The sequence below is a fragment of the Tenebrio molitor genome, chromosome 6 (genome assembly GCF_963966145.1).
Source record: "Tenebrio molitor chromosome 6, icTenMoli1.1, whole genome shotgun sequence".
Taxonomy (NCBI): domain Eukaryota; kingdom Metazoa; phylum Arthropoda; class Insecta; order Coleoptera; family Tenebrionidae; genus Tenebrio; species Tenebrio molitor.
This window is the reverse complement of record NC_091051.1, coordinates 2,876,508-2,902,321: the sequence shown is the minus strand read 5'-3', so window position 1 is coordinate 2,902,321 and position 25,814 is coordinate 2,876,508. Positions and strand designations below refer to the sequence as shown.

The window sequence follows — 25,814 nt, the reverse complement described above, 5'->3', positions numbered from 1 at the left end:
GGGATGGCTCCACAAAGGAGGCACGGTCGAGGGGGTTAAGGAAGATCTGCACGTGGACTTGGGAATTTTACGAAATGTTAAACAAAATTATCTTGTCTTGCCTAGAAACTCTTCTACAATTCATATCCTGCCATATTTTGAGATTTTTTTTAATTCTTCTCAAACATATTCTGCACCAGCTGACAAGTCTTGACAATTTTTTTTCAGAACAATTTTTCAAAATATCTCTTTTTTAACCCCTTTGGACTAAATACATTCCAGAAATATTCCAATAAAATATTATTTGTTCGATACCTCACTAGAAAGTGAATGTGTATCCATAGTTACCAGAGAATGAACGTTTCTCTTTCTTTCACTTCACTTTCGCTCACTGTCTTTCACTCACTGGTTTTCATTCACTCGTAAGTTTTTCCAATTCTTTTTCTTCACAAAGTGCCAAAAAATTCAAAAATTTTGTAGATTTTAACCTCTTCCAAAATTCTTTTTAGAACAATCCAAAAAACGAATTTCATGTCGTGCAATCTACTAGAATTGACAAGTTCATTCGTTTATTTCCCATTTTCTACACTCCCATTTTTGAAAAATTTGCTTTCGCCACGTGACACATTTGTGTCGATATCTTTGTCAGAGTCAGCACTATCCTGTCGAAAACTTGGTAAACCAGTGGATGGACGTTTCTCTTTTTTTTCACTTCACTTTCGCTCACTGTCTTTCACTCACTGGTTTTCATTCACTCGTAAGTTTTTCCAATTCTTTCTCTTCACAAAGTGCCAAAAAAAATTCAAAAATTTTATAGATTTTAACCTCTTCCAAAATTTTTCTGTAATCCAAAAAACGAATTTCATGTCGTGCAATCTACTAGAATTGACAAGTTCTTTCGTTTATTTCTCATTTTCCCCACTCCCATTTTTGAAAAATTTCTTTGTCAGAGTCAGCACTATCCTGTTGAAAACTTGGTGAAATCGTGTTTCAAAGCTGTTGGTGGAGACTCTTTGACGTGGGCCCTTCAGCGTGGCTTGGAAGGTGCGTGCAACACGACCCCTTCGTTTGTCGAGCTGTGCTGATAAGAATGATAAGAGACTTTGCACATCATTAAAAAATATCGCCGCCCCCCGCGTCTAATTATGACTTGCGAATGAATTAATAAAATGATCAGTCCGTGCAAGTGAAATTAGCATAGTGTGAGCCGTAGGAGGCGTCTTCTCCTTTCGGGCAAGTGACGTCATTAACATAAAAGAGTAACGTAGCAAACATGCAGAAGAGCCGGAGCTCGTGTGCCGTATTAGCGTTTTAAGTAAACAAACCGGAAAACATCTCTTTTACACGTCTATTGTAATGGCGCGCATTATTTATGTTTGTAATTTACATACGTACGCAGGTACTGTAATATCATACGAGCAACTAATTACTTAAGTGCATACTTTATTAAAAAGAAAAAACTCATTAGCCGGAGTTTGTGCTGTTAGAATTACAAGTTGATGTTGGTAATGCCCGGGAGCGGGGCAAATGAATTTTTTAATTTGGCTAATGAAAAAAACACTTTTGACATCTTCGGAGGTGTGCGCGTTCCGAAACGTTCCGGATCAATTGGGAGACGTTGACGGATGGGCGGCGGCGAGACACTTAGGGCCCCCCGGCGGCGGCTTTTAATTCGAACGCACTGGCTAAAATTTAATTACGGGCGTCGTTAAATTCGCGCGCCACATAATTGCTGGCGTCATTTCAAATATGACACTCGCATAATATGGTAATTCTAGAAAATAATTCTGAAGGCGGAAATTAAGAAGATAGTGGGCCCCGTTTGAATACATAAAGCCATTTTACTCGCGAGCTTGTTTTCATCAGTTTTCTCATTCGGCTTAAACTATTTTAATTAAAGCAACGGCTAATTTAACTAGACAAATCTTCGGCCGCGGAGAAAAGAGGCTCTCTAAGAATACGGCGGAGCGACGCCGCCCCCGCGGCGGTTATTGTTGTTGCATAATGGCCGTGATTACATTCAACACTTTGCCAGTTTCGTTCTTCGCGCGAATCGATACCGACGGAACCTCTTCACTTTGCGCGATTCTATAAACCGACAATCATTTTTCAGGGGGCTTTGTGCACGTGTTTAGAAAAATACAACGGCGGCGGATTGTTTGTTGATGCATCGTGCACGTGCACAACACAAAAAAATCACAACAGAATTGATTACTCGCCAAAGCGGCGTACTCTTAAAAATGAGAAAATCTGTTAAGAATGACAAAAATAAAACGCTTAAGAAAATTGAGGATAAATATAAATGAAAAAAATAAAAACAGATTAAACGTAGAAAAATTTCTAAAAATGAGGGAAATAAAAGATGAGAAATTTGATAAAGAGAAAAATGTAATATGAGCAAACAAGATAAAAGAAATGAGAAGAAAGTAGGAAAATGTTCATGCAAAATATGGAGGTCTTGAAACTAGGAAGTAGAAGGAAGTGGAAACAGACAAGAACATAATAAAGAAATAAACAATAATTAAAATGTAACACTTTATTGATTCTCTTACATCAAATACAGTTCATTATTAAAACTAAAGTTGACGCGCGTTTCGGCAGCGTAGTTGTCATCATCAGAGTGACGATGCAAGAACTGATATAAAAAAAAAATAAACCTTGGGATGTGATAAAAGCAAATGAGAATGGAAAGCAGTTGCTGAAAAAGAAAATAAAACCAAAACAAATATAATACAGAGTGTTAGTAAATGGTTGGAAATAAATTTCAGGGTGAATTCCTTACGAAAAATGTGGCTTAAAACCTAAATAAAGTTTTCTAGTTTTCTCAAAAAAAAAAAAGTAGTCCACTGTTGGAGAATTTCTCTAATTACATATGTAGTTCATTTGTCTGCCTAAAATCGCATTAGTTTTGAATAATTTTTTCTTTAAATTCAACATTCCACGTTTAAATTTTTTCTTTAAACCATTATTTCGCAGTAATTCAAAAAAATACGGATATGCCAGAATACGTTTATTTTTATTTTTTTATTTTTTTGAGAAAACTACTCATTTTTACGAAAAACTTTATTTAGGTTTTAAGCCACATTTTTCATAAGGAATTCACCCCGAAATTTATTCCCAACCATTTACTAACACCCTGTATATGATGAAGGGAAAAATTAAATGTATAAACAGACCAAATGGAGTAAAATGAAAAAAAAAGAGAAGTGAAAACTTCTATGATGTTCGTAATTGATTTTAAGTACATATACAGGGTGTATCTGAAATACGTGTGTTAATTTTAACCAATGGAAGAACTCGTCAATTTATGAAACTTTTCTCTATAACATTTTGCACAATTCGCAAAAGATTCCCACAATTTTTTGCCCTCCAATTTTTACCACACGAGTCGTTTTGTGTAATTAACTAGTCTCTATTTTTTCATAACCATGAGAATTTTAATTTTGATTATTTACTTTTTTCTATAACAATGTAACTTTTTTTTACAAAGCTTCGTTTTTGTCACAACAGAAAATTTTCGCCCTTACACCCTGTACATCTATTTAAATACATATCTTTAAAAAACTCCGTCTATTGTAGTTCCATATTTTCTTGTAGTTTCTTTTGGGTCATTTCTTATATTTAAATCCAATGCTGTTTTAAAAAAAAATCAATTAAAGTCTTTGATTTTTCTGTCTGGGAAATCGATATTAAAATCTCCACTCAAAATCTGACTGTTTCTCGCTCGCTAAATTCGGCTCCCCCGAACTGACTCGAATGAGCCTTTCACCTCGGAGCGTGTGGCGTGACGCGTGACGGTGAAAATAATTTACTGCCCGGGAATAATGTCGTGGCGCGCCGTGGTGTAATAAAAAATCTGAGCAATGAAAAAAATATTTCATCAATAATAAAAATGTGTTAAACAATGCAAAGAAATAAAAACAAAATGGAGAAAAAAAGGGAAAAAATTGGGTTGAACTGGACAGGATTAGATGTTCTTCGAGAGCCTTCTTCACCAGCTTTTATGGTCGCCTCAGCTGTGAACACCTTCCTCTCCCCTGCACATAAATAATCGTCGACATTTCACGACACTCATTACAACGTCACTTGAACGTTTTCTGTGTCATATTTTAGTTCCCCCCTGCTCTCGCACAACCTCCTAGCGTGGACCTCGGTCGCCGCATCTGCCAATTCTGCAAGAGTCGATCACCGCGGCGACAATTAACCCGACCGGACTTATCCGGAATGGCGTTAAATTGCGCACGTCGTCAATTACCACGTACGGCGATTCGGTTGGTATTTGGCTTTTGAAAAGCCACCTAAATCAATCGCACGGATCGATGTTAATGAGGTGTGGGTTTTAGTTCGGCAGTCGGTGTTTACTCGTCGAGACGCAAATTGATAAACAGGAGTATCTGAGTGGAAGCGCAGATCACAATATGAGATTATTCCGCCTGGCGAATTACAATCGCCGATTTAATTAAACTAGTGTGTACCTACGCAGCAGTGTAATTGGCAAACGCCACCACCTCTCTCCAAAGAGATGACTTTCATCACAACTTACACAGAAATGATGGAACGGACGATAATTATTTCCATCCGGCGGCGGCGCCCTGCGCACGCATTTTAATCACCGCACCTGACGAAGCCTCCACACACGACCACCGCCCCCCGGAAAAACACAACACAAACGCGCTCCACGGGACACCCAAGAATTTCATTTTTTTCGCGTGGAGGAAAAATTCTCTAATTTATCGTTACGGTAACGGTTCTCCATTTCCCAGGCGAGGAATGTGGAAAGCGTTTAACAACATTACCTCCTTGCTCTCGGTACTGCTTGTACCGATAATTTATCGATGACATTACGTAGGTGTCGTGGTACGGTCCTGCTGCGTTGACACGACTCATAAAATCGAGGTGGATTTTTCTGCAGTTAACTAGAAAATTATCGTGCCATCCGCGTCTTGTAACTGTAATAATATTGATACATTAAGATCGGACGCCAATAAATAAACGGCGAAACGAGAATTAACCACGGAGCACTCGTTTTTGATGGGGGAAGACCTCCTTGGTCCAAAAACGGACGAGGGGGAAGGCTGCTTTTGTAACCAAAGTAGATGGCGCCAGTAGAATGTCACGTGAGAGTTCTTCTCGCTCGCGAAAGCTCTTTCCGGTTTCACGATTCTTTTTATTTTCCTCCAATCCTATCTTTTCTGCTTCACATGTCTTCTTTCTCTCAAAGGGTTCTTCTTCGCTTTCAATTTTATTGACAGATCCATTTTCATCACTTGAATCTTCATTTTCAGCTGTCACCAACTTGTCACAATTACCTTTTCATCTTCCGTCTGTTGTGTAACTTCTGGTGTCCCTCAAGGTTCAGTTCTTGGACAACTAATGTTCTGTATATCATCACGCTAAAGACTACTTAAGTCTTTTGTTGCCGTGCAGGTATTGGTGAACGTGTTGACCACCGAAATGTCCAGATCTGACCCCGATTGTAACCGTGTGGAACTTTCCAGGCGACACGTCAGTCCTCGATCAAAATTGATGATTTTTCCCCCGTCGCCCGGATTGGAGTTTTGCACTCGTCCGGATTTGGAGGCGAACGTGTACAGTTCGGAGTCTCGCAAGGGCCATTTGTCAGCAGCCATTAGCGGCACTTTGCAAGCGGGCGCGCGGTGACACCCTAACAAGCGGATAACTGAAATAAAGAGCTCACCTTGTCTCTCAGGAATTATCTCGGCAGCCGTTCGTATCGGTCCGCACGGCCATTTATTACGATTTCCTTGCGCCGCGACGTGTTTGATTTAATGCGACCGACGTACGGTTAATGCATATTTATTCGGCGAATCGAAAGTCGGAGATGGGAATTTTATGTTTATCTGTCGTGTTTTTTTTTCCAGAGTCCGGCGGGGAGCAAGCGGCGAACGGTCGAGCGTCAGTTGCGGTGGCGGGTCCCGCCCCGGTCCCCGTGTCCGTTTCGACGGCCGCCAACAGCGCCGCCTCAGGTGCCGGCGTCCGGGAATGCGCCGGATGCGGCAAGAGGATCACCGAGAGGTTCCTCCTCAAAGCGCTGGACCTCTACTGGCACGAGGACTGCCTCAAGTGCGGCTGCTGCGACTGCCGCCTCGGGGAGGTCGGTTCCACGCTCTACACCAAGGCCAACCTCATACTCTGCAAGAGGGACTACCTCAGGTACGCCTCCCTCGGATTACTCGGCAATTAACCCGCCAACGGGGGTAGATTGGCTCAGATAAAAATTAATAATGGATGTATGTGTTATAGAAACGTGATGGCAGTGGTGGTGGTAGAATCTTATTCGAAGTCAATTTGGTGTAATGTAATTTTTATAGCACGCTATAGCTATAAATTTTATAGCAATCTACACGAGGAAATTGGTGTAGCACGACAAGGACCTTATAAACATTGGATCGAATTGCTTTTACTAATCATCTTGCGGTTTTCTCTTTCGAATTACCATTCCCACAAATTGATTCGGCGCAAATTTTATGACGACAACCACCAAAACATTCTACCACCGATTCTGACATCGCGACACTTATTTATGGTCCTTCACGGAACTAATCCACATGTTGAGCTGACCTTTGACGAGTTCCCGGAAATAACCACAATTACACTCCCAACGAATTTATTTAACAGACCTCTTCTTCCCAACCTTCTTAAGTAATTGAATTCTTTAATGGACACGAAGAACCCAAGGGGTTTACCCGATGTATAAATATCCACAACTCCTCCATTCTTACTTCATCTTCTTTGCTCCACACTTTTAAATTTCTCCCAAATCGTGATCCTTCATTCCGCCGGCGCCGGACACAGTCCGTTCTTTAATTGTCACCTATAGACCATCTATTTCTATATAATTTCTTCTTGCCAACATTACTTCCTTGAGCACAGATTACCACCTATCATGTTTATTTCATTTACGCTCTACGATTGACACTCCCAACAAATTTATTTTGACAGATCTCTTCTTCGCGTTATTGAATTCTTTAATGGACACCAAGAACTCAGTGGTTCATCCAGACGCATAAATTTTTACTTTGTTTTCCTCCACTGCCACACATTTAAATTTCGCGATCCTTCATTGCGCCGGATACGACTCCGCGTTCGCGGTGTATCGCAACAACAGTTTGGTAATGATCTGTTTACTTTTAGGCTATTTGGTACGACGGGATACTGCGCGGCTTGCAACAAAGTAATTCCAGCATTTGAAATGGTAATGAGGGCAAAAAGCAACGTTTATCATTTAGAATGTTTCGCTTGTCAGCAATGTAATCACAGGTACGTTGAATATTTCACAGTTTAATGGCGCGCACAGTCCATTTTCCGCAATTCGGTCGGATCGGCAACGGTTGACCGATTTGTTCTGTTTGCAGGTTTTGCGTCGGCGACCGGTTTTACTTGTGCGACAATAAGATACTGTGCGAATACGACTACGAAGAGAGGCTGGTATTCGCGAACATGACCTACAATCCCAGCAGTTTAGCCCATATCAGAAGGCAAGTCAGTAACTTACAGGTACGACCCCATCCACACGTGATATGTTGATTGTCACTGCTCCCTCGTCCACTCCTGCAAGTTCCGCGAGCAATAAACTGTTCCACTCTCGCGAGGTCGCTGCACACAGCGCACAATCTTGATAGGCCGCACAATCTTGAATAATTAATTTCATTATGCTCTTTTGCAATTCCAGTCACACCAACTCCATCGCGCTCATTATGCCGTTTCAAACGAATCCATTTAATATCGCAAATGACTTCGTTAATAATTCACTCTTGCGATATGAATTTGTTATGTTCTTGTCGCCGGAAATGATCGTATTTGTTGCAAAATGTATAATACAGTTAGTGCCGATCAATGTGCACCGGTCTGGAGTTTTTCGATTTGATCGAATCGGGTCGAGCAGGTGGCGACAAAGCGCAGAGGGAATCTCGAATCGGGGGTCGAAAAGGGTTGGGGTGGGGGGTGAGTGTTGCAAACAAATTTTTTGTGTTTATCGTCCATAAAGCGTGGGCGCTCGCCCATCAGAAGGGCGAGTTGTTTGTTGATGGTCCGCACGGTCATAAAATAATATTTGTTGTATTTTAAAAGCGGCCATCACGCTAAGAGCTTCATTCAGTTGCTTTTAGCTTTCAAACAAACCACTTTGCTGAAAACTTTGCTCCGGTCCATTTGCTCGCGCCATTTAATGATTCCCATTTATCGCTTACACTGTGTTATTTTTACCGTTTTATGATGCGGTCGGCTCCATTCTCTCCCCATCGCGATCAATGCAAATCCGACCAAACTCTGAGTACAGTTGGTTGATCTCTTTCAGCCAGCGGGCGACAATCTAAACGGTGAAGGTAGACTGACGACCCCGTCCTGTTACAGCGAGAAGAGCTCGGACATGGTCCTGGGCGGCCCACCGCGGCAGCCCATTAGCACCAACCACAGGGACGACGGCTCCAGCGGATACGGCAGCCCCGACTCGGAGACCTTCGAGCCGCCGCCGCCGCACCACTGACGCCGGACCAACGCGGACTCTGCTAAGAGTGCAGTGCAGTGCTCCGGGGGAAGATCTCATACGTGCTAGTCTACTTGCCAAAAACTGAAACATCGGTTGTTTGTCTCGCGTTACGTTCGATCCTCACCACTCTTGCATAGTATACGACCTGGCACCTTCGCAAACGACCCCAACAACCCCCAAAAATCACAACCCCACAAACGTCACAACTGTCAACTGTGACACCTAGACCTACTCGATTCTTATTTGATATTTAACGATCTGTCAAATGTGACAGCTGACACTTCCGGTTCGATATTATTTAATACTCGAATTTGAAAAACGAAAGTATACGACGACACGATTTCAATCCGGGCTGTGTGCAGTAGTTTGGGAAGGTGCCATAATTTATCTTTAAATTGCGCTCCGCCATTTTGCCCCCGGTCGCAGCTATGTCGAGACCGAGCGGGCAACTTCGGCGGGGCGTCCTCTTTCAAATATGTATACTAATTTGTGGCCTGTTGAGATCACTCAGGTGTCATATAATTTCCGAGATGCATGTTTATCTGGCCCCACACAGGGGCGTGTAAATACTGAAAGATAAATGAGTAAAACACTTTTGTGATTCGATTGTATAATTTGTAAAAAAATCATAGGACTTCCTATTATTATTATTGTGTATCAAAAGTGATCTATTTCGCGCTATCCAGATCGTTTTTATTTTGTCATGTGATATAACGAAATTGATTCGTAGGTGTAGTTTCTTACGACAGAAGGCTTCTTTTTATACATATCTTACGCTGTTTACGTTTAATATATTTTTATATAAGTTAGTACCTATGCTATTTATGTGGGAGCATCTAAGATTTTTGCATTATTGTTTTCTTGTACGTTATCGATCTTGTATATAATAGTTATTATTGAATAAATGTTGTCTTTTCGTTAGGGACGTTCACTCAATCAAACCAACACTCAAATGAAACTTTTATTGATAGTGGGAACTCGGTATAATATAAAAATAATCTGTGAGCACCAAAGATTCGTCGATTTAAGTATCTACAGGCGGCGACTCAGTTCTTCACCTAATTAGTAAATGCTTTGGCCATAGAATGGCACACAAATTAACACCTACATGTCACACTCATTAGTACTAACATTAAACATACATAAAGAACACTTAGACCACTTTGTCCCATCCCCTTCCTGTAAATGATAAAACTGGAAGGACAAATAAAATACAGGGAGGGACAAAGAAACCGATGAATACAAAAAACGAAGCTGAGATTTTTTGGTTGTGAGGAAGACTTCACGATCGCACTAGAACTCGTCGTGTCTGGCCAAGGCCTCCCCGAAATCGGTGGCTTGCGACCCTACGAACAAATCGTATTTGCTCAAGATTTCGTCTTTGGTGAGTTGCTCGTCTGCGTCGGAGTCCGCCTCGTAGATCAAATGACGCGCTTCGGCTTCCGCGTGGTCAAAATCCTGAGGCAAAATCCAGTTCTTCACTTCTTCGGTGTCCATGAATCCGTCTCCGTCTTTGTCTCGGTAGGTGTTGAACTGCTCGCGCTCGTTGTTCACCCATTCCGGCTCCTCCTCGCCGTCATCTCCTTTGTACATGTCTCCGATGTACTCCTTCAGGGAGATCTTGCCGTCGTTATCTTTGTCGATGTCTTCCATGGTCTCTTGCACGACGATGTCCTTCATGTGGTCCGACTCCTCGGGGTGCAGAAAATGTCCGAATTCCTCCTTGGTGAGTGCGTCGTCGCCGTCAGAGTCCGCCACCGACCATCTCCTCCTGTCCCTCTTCAACATCTGCTTGTAGGAGAACCCTTCGCTGTCCCTCTCCGCTTCCGAAGGGTCCATGCTCTCCAGAAATCCGTAGACGAGCTTCTGGTAGCGCTCCCACGGGATCTTCTCCTCGTTCTCGGGATTGTGCTGGTTCCACTGGCGGTCCACGTCTTCGGAAATGTACCGCTTCTGCGTGTACCGAATCCAGTCTTTCAGCTCCTCGCGAGAGACGTAACCGTCGTTGTTATTGTCGATTTTGTCGACGATCAATCTGAGTTAATGGAAAAGAACGGAACAATTATAAAATGTCACACTTCTGCCAATTCAATTATTTTTTAATGCGCTTTACGTTATCGCCTCACGAGACATTAAAAATTAATAGGAAATTGGGACACGACGAGTTTGTACTCTAATTAGGGCGTGGAACTCAGTAACTCACCCCAACCGCCGTTTGCTCTCTTCTGGGGGCAGCTGGTCAAACGTCTTGGCCTCCTCCCCCAAAAACGCCTCATGGTCGTACTGGGGGTTGTGGTGCTCGTTCTGGAAGTGCTCCTTGTCGCTCAGCTCCCGGTCGAACACCCTGTCTTTCTTCTCCTCGGATTTCGGCAGGGCCAGGGCGGCGAAAGCCAGAACTAACAACACGACAGCCTCCCTGACGATCATTTCTGCAAAGGCAAACTGTGACACACTTTCATACACAACTTCAGGACGTGGACGGGTCTGATTCGTCACTGAGCTTTTACTAATACTCCTTCACTCCACATCATCGTAAACACCCACACCGGTTAAATCAAATTACAAAAACACAATCGTGAATAAAAACATCGAAATGAAAAGGCGTCTTAACCTCAAAATTACTCACCTACTTTTGGGGCCAAATCGATTCTTCCAGAACTCTAGTCGCGAGAGTGGGACCCCGGAAACTCGACAACTTCACCACTTCCAACTCATCAAAGTTCTGTTGGATGCTGTTTAAAGATTTTATGGTGTAAATATGATGCCGGTAAAACAGGACCGGTTTGAGACTCGGCTAAATTAGACACCTGCACTTTATATCGCGCATAGTTACCACTCATGTACAGATGGCGCTAACAACCACATAACCCCAAAATTATATTTACAAATTAATAATTAATCGATTAATCTATAGCGTTCAGGCGTCGTAATTCGATTGGAATTAAGCGTTTCTTTCTCAAATTGTGTCCGGCGTTAATAAAGTGCCGCCGTAAAAACCACCAACCAATAAAATTTTATTTGAACCAGCGTCTTTATTTTACTTTTATTGCCTGAAATACACTCCCAGTATCACTTTTGCGTCAGAATTAGGCTTGTGGAGGCATCACGCGACAAAGACCGACATCAATTTTATTCTGGAACTGTTGGAATGACGGCTCTCAAGGGGGCGCTCGCCTAATGTTAACAACGCATTATTTAGCGCAAGGGATAGGTAATGTAATTCAGAATTAAAATTTAATACATTCAGGTAATTTTTTTGCAGTGTCTGGGGGCGAGGTTTCGCAATCCTATGCATACATTTCGTTTTTTCTCATAAAGTGGCTTGATATAACATATTTCGTTCTAGTAAAAAGAGTGTTTAGGTAAGACGTGACCAGCAGAAGTTGTATTCGTCCAAAGTTGCAAAATGCAGTTGTGGTTGATGGAGTCGCGCGCGTTCCCTGTCGCAGACTTAATCTCCTGGCGGAGAATCGCCAATTTACGTCTTTTCCGGTGGGGATTCGATTGTCTCGTTATCCCATTGATTCGTGCGGCAATTGGTAAAAGTCCAGATGGTTGGTTTTGCAAGAACACGATAATCCGGAGTCGCAATCGACCACTTTAATGAGCAATTTCCTAATCAATTCGAGCCGGCTCGAAACAGAAGCAATTAACAATTCGCTTCCTCTAAACTTCTCATCAATCTGCGCCCCAACCGAAACGCAAGATTAATTGATATTCATATCATCGGGAAGTTGGTGATCTTAATAAACAACGTCGCTCACACATCGATCCCTCCAGTTTTATCAACGTTATTATTGCCCCGACTCGCACAGCTTCCGATCTAATTAATGACAACTTTGAAACACTTCGGCGATGCCTGCAGCGCACCGACATTACGGCCGGATGGTCTTGTTTGAACACCGGAGCTACCAATTGCGAATAACTGACATCGTAAATTGTTTGAACGAGAGAGCGAGGACGTCGACACTTTTACACTCTCCAAACGGAGTTGCAATTAAGCGAGACAATTTCCAAAAACCAAAATGCAACAAAACACAACAAAAGATCTAATTCTTGCATCGATTTCGGAGATGTCACGAGCCCCCTTCGCCACTTCAGGATTTGGCAATCCTCGCCGATACATTGTTTCGCTCGAGGAGCTCTTAATTTCGGCGATCTGATTCCGGATTGTCGTCGACTTTTGAGCCCGGAGCGGAATAAAAATAAACCGGAATCGAAACGTGAAAATTCGTGAGGAATCTGTTCGACGGCTTAAAAGAATCTGATTTAATGAGATCCAGGAAACGATCTGAATTTAAAATGGGTCGCTCAGTCTCGGCGAAATTACATTTGTATATAATAAATTATTCATTAATAAAATGGAATCGTTTAATTAGGGCTGCGCCCCATCTAAGTTTCGTGTTCGGCACTCGATCAACATCGGATTCGCTTTGTTTGTAATTTTTTGCGCAGCACAACAATCGAAAACATGGCGTTTCATCTCAGGGTGGGATGCAAAATGGAAGCGATTAGCGAGATGTGGATGTTCACTTTTTCAGTATTAAGTAGTTCTATTACGTATGTCGCGTTCAGTTGGACGTATAAATGGAAGCAGTTAGAAACAATGTCAATGTTACATTGAACAGATGTGCTGGTCGTGAACATCAGTTACAATTGTTATTGAATCGGATGACAAATCATTTCGGCGAAACTTTGAATTCGTGATTGCAAAACATCAACGGTCCATTCCGGTTCCAATTATACAACGTGCGCTTTTATCATAATTAATGACATTTGATGCGGCGCGGCGATGGAAATACCGACCAGATTATTCCAAAATGAATAATAAATTCCAATTTGTTAGGATTTGATTATTTTCGGATTTTTCTGGTATGATTCAGGTTCAAAATAACACAGATGACAATTTTTTGCCACAAAAAAAGCTGCAAGAGAGTTTTCAGATTTGATTTGGCTCAAAGAGTCGATCCAAAATCAATGGTTTTCTGTTAGAAAAGTTTCATTCCATTACATTCATTCATTATTCATCTATTTGTTCAAACATTTATTCATTCATCCATTTATTCACTCATCCACTAATTAACATTCATTAATATTTTCCTGATTTTCATAATTATTTGTACAGATAGAAAGTTGCGGTTTCCCCTATTTCCTTCCATAAAAAAAGCTACCAAAGAGAGTTTTCAGAGATGACCTAGCTCAAACAGCACATACAATGTCTATGGTTTGCCGCCAGAAAACTCCCGGCGCCTTCACCATTTTTATTTCATGCAGCAATTTGATGATCCATTCACTCATTCGTTCATTTATTTTTCTCATGTATTTTGTCAGATTTAGCATTTTGACAGTGTTACAAAAAATAATTTACAGTTTCGATTCTGCTCAAAAGACAAAAGAAATGTGAAAAAAATCTTCCAACGCCTCCACTGTTTTTCTTTCATAACTTGGAGATTCTCATAGTTTTTGGTCAGCTGCTCGGTACGTACCTTCTACCTTGTACTCTTTCAATTGTCTTCACGCTAGTTCCAGTCCTTAGCAACAGTTTCGTTCGTGCTTCCCCAGAGCCGACCCGGAATTTACCCGGACCCGACCTGGAGTCTACCCGGAGTCGACCCGGAGCCAACCCGGAGTTTACCCGGAGCCGATCTAGGGTCGACCCGGAGTCGACCCGGAGTCCAATCGGAGTTGACCCGGAGTCTACCCGGAGCCGATCTAGGGTCGACCCGGAACCTACCCGTAGGCGACCCGGAGTCTAATACGGGGTCATTATAAATGATTGTCTCATCGCAGTAGGCGTTGATGACGTACTTGAATGTGCCGCAAGCTTTATAACATGAGTGAGACTAGCATCGCCGATAGGTAGCGCTGCTGGCGATAGCGTAAATTTGTCTACTAGTTTGTCTAACGTTGCGAAGCTAGCGGCACATCCCAAATTTGTGTGGGTTTTCAACGCCAACTGCGATGGGACAATCATTTATAATGACCCTGTATTTAATTTAACTTGCAAGACAAGAGAGCTATCAATTATCGTCAAAAAAATCTCCCGGCGCATCCACCATGTCTCTGTTCACATCATATTACCATAACTGCAAGACAAAAACTCCCAACAGACTCATTTTTCATTATTGCAATTTTCATAACGGTGTCAACCTGTCTGCGTCGTTCACTTCATTCAACAGGTGGTCCCTGCTTTGCATTTTTCTGAAAAACTGCATCTCCAATAATTCTTCACTTGTCAAATCGTCTGATGCGATCAATTAGCGCAACGTCTAGACTGCATCGTATCTTGCTTGGGCGTAACAAAAGACACCTGTCACGCTAACGAAAATTGCAAAATGTTCCTTCCGTGTGATTGGCCAACTCCTCGTTTCACAGTAAAGGAAACGCTCTCGCCACCCTTCATTGCATGCAGGCTGTACGCGAGAAATACGGCGACGAACATCAATCATCTCGTCCTTCTGCATCCGTCAAAATCCTTATTTCCGTCTCGTCGATTCCAGAGAAAGGACCACTGTAATACCCGCGCGATCGATAGCAGGACCGTCGAACAGCTTCACTTAATTAAAGCGAAATTAGATTGTTGGCGCGAGAAAAATTCCGCAGACGTCAGCACTTGCGGGGGCTCTCGGTGCATATATCCCTTGGAAGCGAGCGGTGTTGACGTTCCAATGGCACCAGCTAACTTGAGAGCCACGGTGTTGTTTCTACTGGTGAGCAGGATCATGGGGCACCCGCGGGAGCTCCTGGTAGACGAGGAGGAGCCAGCCAAGGTCGCCAGCTCGCCGGTCGACGACGAGGAGGACCCGAGGGAGGAGGCGCCGTGCCACATGGAGTATCAGGTGACGGTGCGGAGCCTAAAGTCCTCAACTAATCTATCGATTGCAGGTGATGAAGAGGGTGATCGGGACTTGCATCAAGCTGGGGCGCAACGCGAGGGGCTGCGTCGCCGGGAACTACTTGCGCCCTCTGCACCCCGAGTGCATGTAGGATGACGGACGACTCCACCGGAAACTCTTACACCTGGGCATAAAACGCAAACTTGTTTAATTAAAGGACAAACTTTTTGAGAGATGTAGTCGTTAATTTTTGTTTCATTATTTTTGGGATGTCATCTTGCGGCAGCTTAATTAAAAAGTTCGCTTCTTGTTAAGTAGGCACAGCTTTGGGGGGCTGATTTGCGGGGTTGTCTGGAAGTGGACGCCCCAAATTTGGAAATCTATCCTGATCCTGCCGTCGCCGGTAATTCGATTGCGATGGAAGTTTTCGGCCGCCGCCTCGACTCGTTTAAGTGGAAACTCTGCAGGCAAACTTTTATTGCAAACAATTTTTCTTAGGCAAAACTTGCGACACGTGTATCGTGTGACTCGACTTTCCGAATTAAACTCCTGATTGAGCGGAAGATTATAATTTCCACGTTGGGTCCTCCGTTCGGATTTGTGGATCCAATTAGGGTCCGATCGACCCGGGCGCGATCGTTAGCGACGGAATCACGGCTCGGGCCCCCTAATCGTCGAGATGGCTTTGTTAACGTCCCGCCTCCAGCAACAATGTTCAATTTGGTGGCAGATTTCCTTCGCTGAGAGAATGTTATCGACGTCTGACACCGCACAATGCGTTTTTCCCTCTTTAAACGTCGTCAGCACAAAAAGGCCTTTCCCGGTGAAAAATCGAAACGTCTCGTTCCCGCTGGGGCCGAGGCCACTTCGACCCCCGAATTAACTGTGGAGACTTGACGAGCCCAGACGGGAGATTTAAATTCTAAACAATACTGGCGCAGGCAAAGTCGTGCCTAATCTCCTTTCACGATTCCACTGATCTTGAAATAGACCCGGGGGAGGCCTCCGACCACACCGAACTGTAATCTAATATTGATTTCGACGAACAAGCTCGATACCGAAGTGAGCGACTCTTCATTGTGTTTAATACAAATTGCGAACGCAAGTGCTCATAATCGCCCTCCCAAACCGAACATCAATTATGCACAACTGATGAAAACACCGATCTTGAGCAACTGTACAGACTCAACAACAGATACTTCAATAGATGCTCGATTATTAATTAATTTTCACTTCTGCCACCGCTCTTGCACCGACAACTTATGCAACAATCAATTCGTCCCTCTCGAAGAAGTTAAATAACAATCTAACGCCATTTTGACACTTCAGCAATGCCACAAATGCAAACTAGTGCAAACTTCGCGTCAAACTGTCAACCACTCTTTTGCCACGGTTAACTACACAGTGCTACCAACTAGATTAACCCGAAAGTGTGGCTCGCAACTGGCAACTGCAGTTTCGGACACGGAATTTTAGACGTCAAATTTATCTAAATTCAAACAATGTCAATAGTGTTATTTTTTGTGAGAGACCAGGTATCCAATGGTTTTTCGCTTTTCGGTATCTGAAACCAGTGTATTTTTGTGATAAAACGGTATCTGCAGTGACGTCATCAAATACGTCATTGACATTAACTTGGTTTCCTGGTTATTATTTCAGTTGAACATCAACAGGTCACGATCTGTTGAAGTGATCACGGTATCTTAATGTTTCCATCCTTTTTTAACGCTTTGCAGGCATAACCACCTAACCTGTAAATTGTACCGGGTGATCAAAAAGGACTGTTTAAGTTGGCAATACAATTAAGAGCATTTTGTTGTCCGGCTGTTTGCAATACTGAAATCAACACCGACAAAATTGTAGGTTATGTACTGTCGCGAGCAATAAATTTTGGTCGTCAATGTCATTTCAAAATTTGGTTAGATTGTCACAAATTTAAAAAATTTCCCTGCCTGATTATGCCCACGTCAACAAAGTGGCAAAAAATTGAGAAAAAAATGACTATTAATGTCTATAAACTATTTGACATTTGAAAGTTTATTTTTGGCTTGTCGGTATGATAAAAATCATGGTCTCCTAGATCGAAAGACAAAGTCTCTTATAAGGCCAAAGGCCAGTCGCATTAGCTAGTTTCAGGCCTTTTTCGTGTTTTTAAGAGGGCAGCACATTAAGGGGCTTTGAGGGTTGCCTATCTTCAGTAACATAACCTTAAATAATGGACAGTGTAAGGTTATGGCTAAAATTAGTATATTAAAGAGAGTTGGCTCCATCCTGGTTCCTAGGGGCGTTTTTCGATTGATAATTCAGATAATTGGCTGCACTTTTATTGTCAAAATTATCATTATCTGCGTTTAAATAAAATTGCTCATTAACAAAATGTTTCCAGAGTGAAAATAAAATATAAATATTATGTTAACTATTTAAATATGCTTGAATTACCTTCACAAATTTTGTGAAAACCAGGTTGCCAACTCAAATTTAACTCTCAAACACTCCCCTAGGAACCAGGATCGAGCCTACTTTCTCCTATATACCATTCTAGTTATGGCCAGCCGCATCGTCGAAATGTCTATTTTTAATGTCTTTAATGAACATCCCTTGACATCCCCTATAGTAGTTCCCTCTATTTTTCAATCATGGAGGTATACAGTAGGCGGGTAATTTTGAGAATTAAAAAATATTTGTCAATTTATTGATTGACTTTTGGGTAATTACCACATATTATATCCCAAGTGCAAAATTTTTTATCGGAAATTTTTTTGCTAATGAACGAAAACATCCATAAATGAGGTCAGAAGACCAATTATTGGCAAATAAGAGCACGAGACGAAGTCGAGGGCTTTTATTTGATAATAATTGGTCTTATGACCGAATAATTTATGGATGTTTGAGTTCATTAGCAAAAAAATTGCCGATATTAAAATTTTGCACGAGGGGTATACGGCTGATTATTTCCTGAATAGAATGAAACCAAACGCATTATTTCCAATCCTTTTTATTCAAAATCATTAAAAAAAAATCAGGTACCGACATTTTTTATCAGATTATTGCACATGTGCATTTTAGAGAAATTTTATGGGGTTATTTTTTGTTTTCTCGTTTTGATTGGTCAATATTTGTCACTCAATTGGTTGCTAAACACATGCAAGGAAATAATCTATAAAAAATTAACATAATTTTGTCATTCTCACAGTGAAATCTCAAAATTTAATATTTTTACTATTCTAACCTTACACTATCCATTTTTTAAGGTTATGTTACTGAGGATAGGCAACCCTCCAAGCCCCTTAATGTGTTGCCCTCTTGAAAACACTGAAACTAGCCAATGTGGCGGGCCATATAAAAGACGTTGTCTCTTTCGATCTAGGAGGCCATGATAAAAATGAGAAAAATCGAAAGTGAGGTTAGTTGCACCTGAAGCCAGTTTTACATTTTTATGTCGATCGAATGACAAATCGTCCAAGATTCCTACCAATTGTTACAATTACAAACACGCTAGGAATGTTTTGATTCATTTAGAAAAATGAAATAATGGACGTGGTGTTTAATAACAGCAGCGCCATCTGAAACTTTGCTACAAATTGTCAACACCTGTTTTCCTGTTGGACTTTTAATAGTGTGACTAATCGCAAACAACTCTCTGAATAAATGTGCAACTCCCTCGACAGGTCGCTTAATTGAAGCTAGTAGCGCCATCTGAATGTCTATTGTGTCCTGTCAACATCCATTCCGGCTTTAGTGTACGTAAACAGTCCTACCAACTGCACCGTTACCGTTCTGGGTTAGAGTTGTTCCTGGCAATTAAGCAGCGAGCTCTAAAAGCTAGACTCTTCATTCCTCACCAACGCAATTAATTAATCGTCTGAGTTTTCTCGTTTTGTTTGTCATCTTGTTGGCCTCCACCATAAATCAAAGCGCCCTTCTTTGTAAATATTTAAGCCGTTCGGAGTCACTTAACCGTGGTAATGCACTCGCCCTCGACAAACTTCCCTTAATGGCAACTAGAATTTAATGAACGCGTCGTCAAAGTCGACCGTGTTGCCTAAAAGGGCCCGCGATAAGAACTTTATTGTTGTAATGAAATGTTAATCTCGAGACCGCTTGATACGACGCTAAATATTTCCCTGGAAGTACTTTTCTGAGTCGGGGCTCCTCCCTCGCGTGATCCCCCGAGGAGGTCGATATAATTTCAGATTCTTATGCTCTGAATACCAAAACAAAATTTAGCGGCGTTGTGAGATACATCGAGCAGGACGACGCTCCTCAAAATTATCTCTTCGGGAGTCTTTGCTATCAAATTCAGAAAGCGTATACACGAAACGGCGACCTTTATCGTCGGACGTGTACGGAGGACAAGAAATTGGCTCACGGGAGACAACAACGGTGAAATCAAGAATCGAAAACTGAACAATTGTGGGGCGTGGCTCGTGGGTCACGTGTGTCGGCTCAACCAACCGCACCGGGACAAGCTGAGTCGAGTCAAATGATGACATAACCTAAATTGTGCACAAACAGGCGAAATAAAATAAACTCGGCACTTAACGAGCGCCATCCCACGTGACAATAACACTCGCAGACAATGCCCCCAGCAGGGGTGTTAACTGCGGAATGTGCGGCGAAATAATCCAACGACTGGGGTGTGAGTGCGTACGAATTTTGACACTCCTTCCACCCTGTCAGGATCAGGCCATCACCGCGGTCCCTCACGTACGCAGCTGACACGTGAAATAGTCTGTATTCGTCGCGGCGCTGAAAGGCTTCTCCCTATTTACTTTTTCTTTGGAGGCCCTCGAGAGCCCATGCTCGAAGTTATGCCAACTCTAAGCTCGCAATTACACTTTTGTACGGTCGTCGGGTTGTCTTGTCGCGCCGAGTGGAGCAAGCCGAAAGAATTTCAATTAATTGGGGTAGGTGAGCGACAGGCTGCTTTTATTAAACGGTGGTGACAGTGACGCGGGTGAATTTTTTAGTGGGTCTTGTTAAAAACAAGCGTAAAAAATTCCGCGGCGCCATTTCGGCAACGCAATCTCTTCGCGTCTTGATTTATCGGGGAACGCTAGAGCCACAAATTACGGAGAATCTTCTGCACTTCATTTGTCACGGGGCCTCCGACCGGAACGATTAATCCGGAAAATTCTCCTTTTAAATAAATTTTCCGGACGCGTTATTGGATGGAATTCCGGCTTGTCTCGTCCTTCTTGCACTGCTGGACTACCCAAATGAGACGTAATGCAGCCCCGGCGACACAAAGAATGACACTTTTCACCGAAAGCTTTCCCGTCAAGTGTACTTCTGTGTAGCGCCCCTAAATAATTCATCGCGATCCTTGCTGAAATATTCCCTCGTGATTTACCGTAATTATTTAAGAAAAAACCACCCCGTTTGTCATCGGCGTGCCGAATCAATTTAAAACGCCAACTTTCCGACGACGAAGCGTTTTATTCGCCTGTCCATAAATTCCGGATATTTCCTTTGTCCCTGCGATATTGCCCGGTAAGCGCTCCCCGGAATAAATCCAAAACACTTCTTCTCAGATATTTATTTCATATTTACACAAAACTGTTACAAATTTGTTTGATAATGACGTCAATATACTCATTTCACAATTTTTGTTGTTTCACATAAAAATATAAATATCTCGTCACATCTCCATCAAAACAGGAATCGACCCACCACAAAAACAATCTTGGTGTTTTTGCATTAACAACGACCAAATCAGGCGATAAACTACGTTTTTAGTGTTATTGTCAGCGAATCTTCAACGGAAATTAAGAGGAAGTAGGAGTATTGCCGTTGGTGTGGCCATTTTCATATACAGGGTGATCACACGACGAGTGGGGCAAACATAAGTATCGCACTAGATGCTGGTTCGAGCAGAAACAGAAAATTGATTTTTTTTTTTTTGGAAAAACTGATCAGTCACACTGTATCACTGAAAAGCACAAGTGTAATGCGAGTCTCCTCGGTGATAAATACGTGGAGAAAATCCTCCCATCCACCCTCACCTAGCAACTGCACCCCGTTGGCACTGTGAGAATCTTCCCTTGAAAGTCCCTTGGTATGTGTTAAAATTGAACGAGTGAGGAGGCGGCGCGTGACGCGCGAATCGCAACTGGATTTTTTTCAATTTAATTAATGTGGGGGTTGTTTTTCGCGCGTCGTTTAGCCCCTGGCGCACCGGATATGTCAGACGAATTCCGAGCCGTCGCTGCTGGACCCGCCCAGGGATTTCGACGACGAGGATGACACTCCGACCAGCAGAGAGCAGTCGCTGTCGGAATCGTAACCGTAACCGGGACCGTCCTCGTCGGTGTAGGAATTCCTGCATCATAGCTCGATCACCTCGGGGCCCTTCCAGGTGATGCCGGCGCGCAGCAGGTTGCAGAATCGCATCACGCCGCCGATCGCCGCCACCTGCAAACGGTTAAACCAAACCATGTCAGATGGCTCGCTTCTGAAACATCAACAGTGTTTCTAGAACTCATCTAGATCTAGAAACAAGAGAGATCTGGATTCTTCTCTTTTGCTTGCTAGAGTTACATCCAAACACTGTTTCGGCAATTCATCTAGATCTAGAAACAAGAAAGACATTTAAATTCGTCTCTTTTACTTGCGATACTCTTAGATCTAGCTCTAGAGGAAACCACCAAGAGAAAAATTAGAAGTGAACATTTCTTGTGCTTTTATTTTTTGCTTGGAAAAATTGCACTGGTTTTATAGAGTTCTAGAAACAGAAATCTTTCTGAATATACAAGTCTTGGGACTGCTCTTGCAGCAGTAGTTTACTTTAACCAGTTATAGAAATAACAACATCTATAATTCATCTAGATCTAGAAATAACAGGACATCTAGATTCTTCTCCTATGTTTGCAATATTTCTAGATCTAGTTCTAGAACCAATTACCACGAGTAAAATTAGAAATAAGAACTTTCTGTGGTTTTTCTTGCTTGGAAAAATTACAGTGCTTCAATAGAGATCTAGAAACAGAGAACTTTATAAATTTACGAGTCTTGGGAGTACTTTTGCAGTAATGTTTATTTTCTCCAGTTCTAGGAACAACAAAAGAGATCCTTTTAGTAAAATCATCTAGATTCTAGAATCTGCTCTTTGTTAATTTTTAATCATTATTATTTTAACACTTGGCATTTCTTGCATCGGATCTAGGTTCTTGTTTGGTCGTTGGGAGTCATCATATAACACAACATTTCTCGATTTCATCTAGTTCTAGGCAGCTGAAGTGTCAAGATTTTTCAGAAATTTTCCCGGCGCATCCACCACGTTGCTGTGTTGTATTTTTTGCGACAAACATTTGCGCCACCCAGAATGCAATAATAATGGTCTAGTTCGTGTGCAGCGAAATGCACCAAATGTCAATTACCGGTTGTGATTGATCGAAGGGGTGGCAATTAGTGTAATTACGCATTGCACAACACGAGGGTAATTGACGTGGTGGTGAAGAAGGGGTGAGTGCGTAAGAAAAATCTAGAGAGTAGTTGTGTGTGTGGTGTACGCAACGGTTGGCACATTTTTGTCATAGTTCCAAATAAAAATTTTGTTAATAGAAAACGCAAAATACTGAGGCCCGTTCTGTCATGCCAATTAGCTGCGGGACCGGCCCCGTCAATATTTCAACTTAAAAGCGCACGAATAAAATTATGTCGAATTTATATTCCGAATGTAAATCAGGAAAGAGGGGTGCCACGGATTCTCCAGCTCGCGGAATTAAAATGTATGAGGCAGAGTTGCAGGAAAAAAATAACTAATTCGATTAATTTTTTGGTGATGCATTCAACGATTTGATTATTAGGGGGATTCGTTTTGGGGAAAAAAATTCGTCGATCAATCTTGCTCGAGTGTTGTGGGTCGCACAACATCCGACAGATTCTGCCATCTTAGTCGTTAAATGTTTGCCATTTTTACGCTAGAAATGTTAAATGTTCGCTCATATTTGACCCAGTTCTCTTAACTGCAAGCCTTCACATTTTTCTCGTTTTTTTACTTAAGTATTGTTGCTGCTTCGATAAAAATTGCACTTTTCACGGTTTGTGACGAAGATGAACAGTTTTTTCGCTCGCCTAAAAACAAAACACTTCATTATAATATCTCCCGGAGCCTACGTCTTTTCTGCGAAACATAAATTGGCAATTTTCACGACTGGTCGAGATAGAAACGTGAAGTTTTTTGTTCTCTTCGTCGCAACCAAATCCAAATTTTATTTACCTCATCAGAAAACCGTTGGGACGCCTGTGTCATTGTTAAATTCCTTCAAGCTCATATTAAAGGAGTGAAAAAGATATTTCTGCTAATATGTCCCGGCGCCTCCACCATTTTAGGCATTTAATAAATATACAGTGTGATTCTGAAATAAGTTTGCAAAAAACCCGGTAATTGGTGATGACGAGAAGAAGTCATTGACAAAAAAAATTTCTTATAAAAGTTTTTTCGTTTTCGAGATACAAATGATTGAAAATTTGGTCAAAATTGCTAGTACGCTGCTGAGTTAAAAGTGATTACCTGATTATCTTGGTAATTTAGCAACAATAATAATCAAAGGTACCCGTCAGTCACAAACGTAACCTTACTCCTCTAATGGTTGCTAATGAAGTCGGAAATACAAGGATATAGGGTAATTTCCATCCTTCTGATTTCACCTCCAAGAGTCATTTACGCAGAATTATTTTGTGTCAAGGATAGGTACTCCACAGCTACTGTAGAATTCGGAAAAAATATCTAAAAAATTGACATTTATGACATTTATTTTTTGAGTTACAATTTTTTTAAATTGCTTTTAGTTTTCTACGTTTTTCTACAACCTAGCAGGTAAAATTTCAGCACATTTTAAAAATACACCCTGTATATCATGTTTTATAAAATGTACGCCAGATAGAATTTTTTCCGAATCGTTCCCGGCGCATCCACCATTTTTACAATTTATAATACAGTAAATTTCCATTCAATTCACATTTCTTACACATTTTTTTATATCTGCAGACCACAATAATATCAACAACTCTTTTTTCGAGTGTTTACTAAAGCATCCACCATTTTGAATTTAAACGACGGAAAATTCAAGTTTTTTTTAGTCGTTTCATTACAGAAAAATCTACGCAAGACACTTTGTTACATTTTTGCAATTCCTAAATTACTGTTCACATCAGTTTAACTACTGTTGTGTTCATTAGACGCCGCCAGAGACTACCGGTGATATCTCCTTCGGCGGAGCCTCCATCGACCCGCCGCCCCCTCCCCCTGCGTACTTACGTTGATTAGTGTCCTTGAGATGAAAAACGCCACTTCCGCCTTGCATAAAGCGTCGAATTGCTGCAAAAAAAACCAATCATTAAACAGAGCAACAAAGTTCACGGAATCCGTCGAGCTCCAACTCCCTAATGAATTGACAGAAAGAAATGTTTATCACTTAACTACTCCGTGAAACTAATTGAGACGAACTCCGCTAGGTGTAAATCCGTTTTGACGACAGACAATAAAACGCAACCGGAATGTAAATGAAAAGGAGTAGATTGTAACGTGTTGTACAAGATCTGCACACCTACCCTATTCACGTGGTCTCTGAGGACGTTGGAGTAGACCATGGCGACGGCTTCCAGCGCCATGAAGGTGATGAAACCGATGATCCAGGGTATCACGAACGATATGTTCTCCTGGAACAAGGATAATTGATCAGGAAATGTAATTTCCATCTGGGGAATATTTTATCCGACATCGATAGATTAATGAAGGATGTTTGGGCGCAATAAACGTCGCGCGTCACCCCCTACCCCTTTCAAATTAAATTCGAACTTTTCAAGGGGAGTGTTTGCGCCGGTCCTGCACCTTTAAGTCCCGCTCGCATTCAATTTGCCCATTCTCCGGCTAATTAGCTCGTCGATCACGTTTCAAAAACACTTTACAAGGGGAAGGTTTCCTTTGGAAAAATTTGCGCGAGTCTCGAATTTCGGCGAAGGCATAAAAATAACAAATGTTTGTTGTAAGCAGCATTTGTTGGCGCTGCGGGGGATTTGCCCGCCTGGAAACGGGATAAATCAAATAATTAGTAATTAACGTGCAAGAAACCGGTTAATTGCTTTATAATTAATACGTTTATTAAAACGTGTTCGCCTCGTCGACCCCATTAATTAATCGACAAGGAGTCGACGAAGAAAACGATTTGGAAACAAGTGTTTACACAAAAACGCCACCGACCGGAAACGTAATTAGAGACCGGACCGGCTGGGAATTTTCGCTAATCCGGAGTGGATGATTGCAGCGGAATTTTCTACAGTTTGACGAGAGTGAATTAAACGTTTTGATGTGGGGCGCCGTGGTTCAGACGGAATTACCACAACAAAGTTTCAAATTTTAAATATTGAGAGAAGGGAAACGGCGAACGAACGAAAACTATTTCCACGGCGGTTTCAAATTGATTTGATTAGTGTAAATTTGGGTCGAGGCTGTGACGCGCAAAAGTTATGACTTGTGATTGACAGCA

At 41.9% G+C, this 25,814-nt stretch overlaps 3 protein-coding genes across 14 annotated transcripts in view; 1 reads left to right on the top strand and 2 right to left on the bottom strand.

Moving 5' to 3' along the window:
- LOC138132772 (LIM domain only protein 3-like) overlaps positions 1–9,410 on the top strand; it is a 67,812-nt gene extending 58,402 nt beyond the window's left edge. For 5 of the 8 annotated variants that reach the window (XM_069050409.1, XM_069050412.1, XM_069050413.1 and 2 more), the window contains 4 exons: positions 5,862–6,153; positions 7,135–7,260; positions 7,356–7,497; positions 8,297–9,410. In XM_069050409.1, the coding sequence (XP_068906510.1) occupies positions 5,862–6,153; positions 7,135–7,260; positions 7,356–7,497; positions 8,297–8,485 (749 nt within the window). In that variant the 3' untranslated portion in view covers positions 8,486–9,410. The remainder of the gene's footprint in view (positions 1–5,861; positions 6,154–7,134; positions 7,261–7,355; positions 7,498–8,296) is intronic. The other 3 variants (XM_069050414.1, XM_069050415.1, XM_069050416.1) reach the window with 3 other exon arrangements.
- Positions 9,411–9,435: 25 nt separating this feature from the next.
- On the bottom strand, positions 9,436–11,275 carry scf (Calumenin scf). 3 transcript variants are annotated; one of them, XM_069050405.1, is made up of 3 exons: positions 11,115–11,275; positions 10,692–10,917; positions 9,436–10,523 (listed from the first exon to the last, which is right to left on the bottom strand). In XM_069050405.1, exons 2-3 carry the CDS (start codon positions 10,913–10,915, stop codon positions 9,782–9,784), a joined length of 966 nt encoding a protein of 321 aa, XP_068906506.1. In that variant the 5' UTR covers positions 10,916–10,917; positions 11,115–11,275; the 3' UTR covers positions 9,436–9,781. The 3 variants fall into 3 exon arrangements, with proteins under 3 accessions (XP_068906506.1, XP_068906507.1, XP_068906508.1); XM_069050406.1 differs by having other exon boundaries at positions 11,119–11,269; XM_069050407.1 differs by having other exon boundaries at positions 10,692–10,930; positions 11,115–11,258.
- A 9,917-nt stretch (positions 11,276–21,192) lies between these two features.
- Positions 21,193–25,814, bottom strand: part of LOC138132868 (knob-associated histidine-rich protein-like) — a 55,529-nt gene continuing 50,907 nt past the window's right edge. For all 3 annotated transcript variants that reach the window (XM_069050556.1, XM_069050557.1, XM_069050558.1), the window contains exons 5-7: positions 24,880–24,987; positions 24,587–24,646; positions 21,193–21,738 (exon numbers count right to left, since the gene is read on the bottom strand). In XM_069050556.1, coding sequence (XP_068906657.1) covers positions 21,652–21,738; positions 24,587–24,646; positions 24,880–24,987 — 255 coding nt within the window. In that variant the 3' untranslated portion in view covers positions 21,193–21,651. The remainder of the gene's footprint in view (positions 21,739–24,586; positions 24,647–24,879; positions 24,988–25,814) is intronic.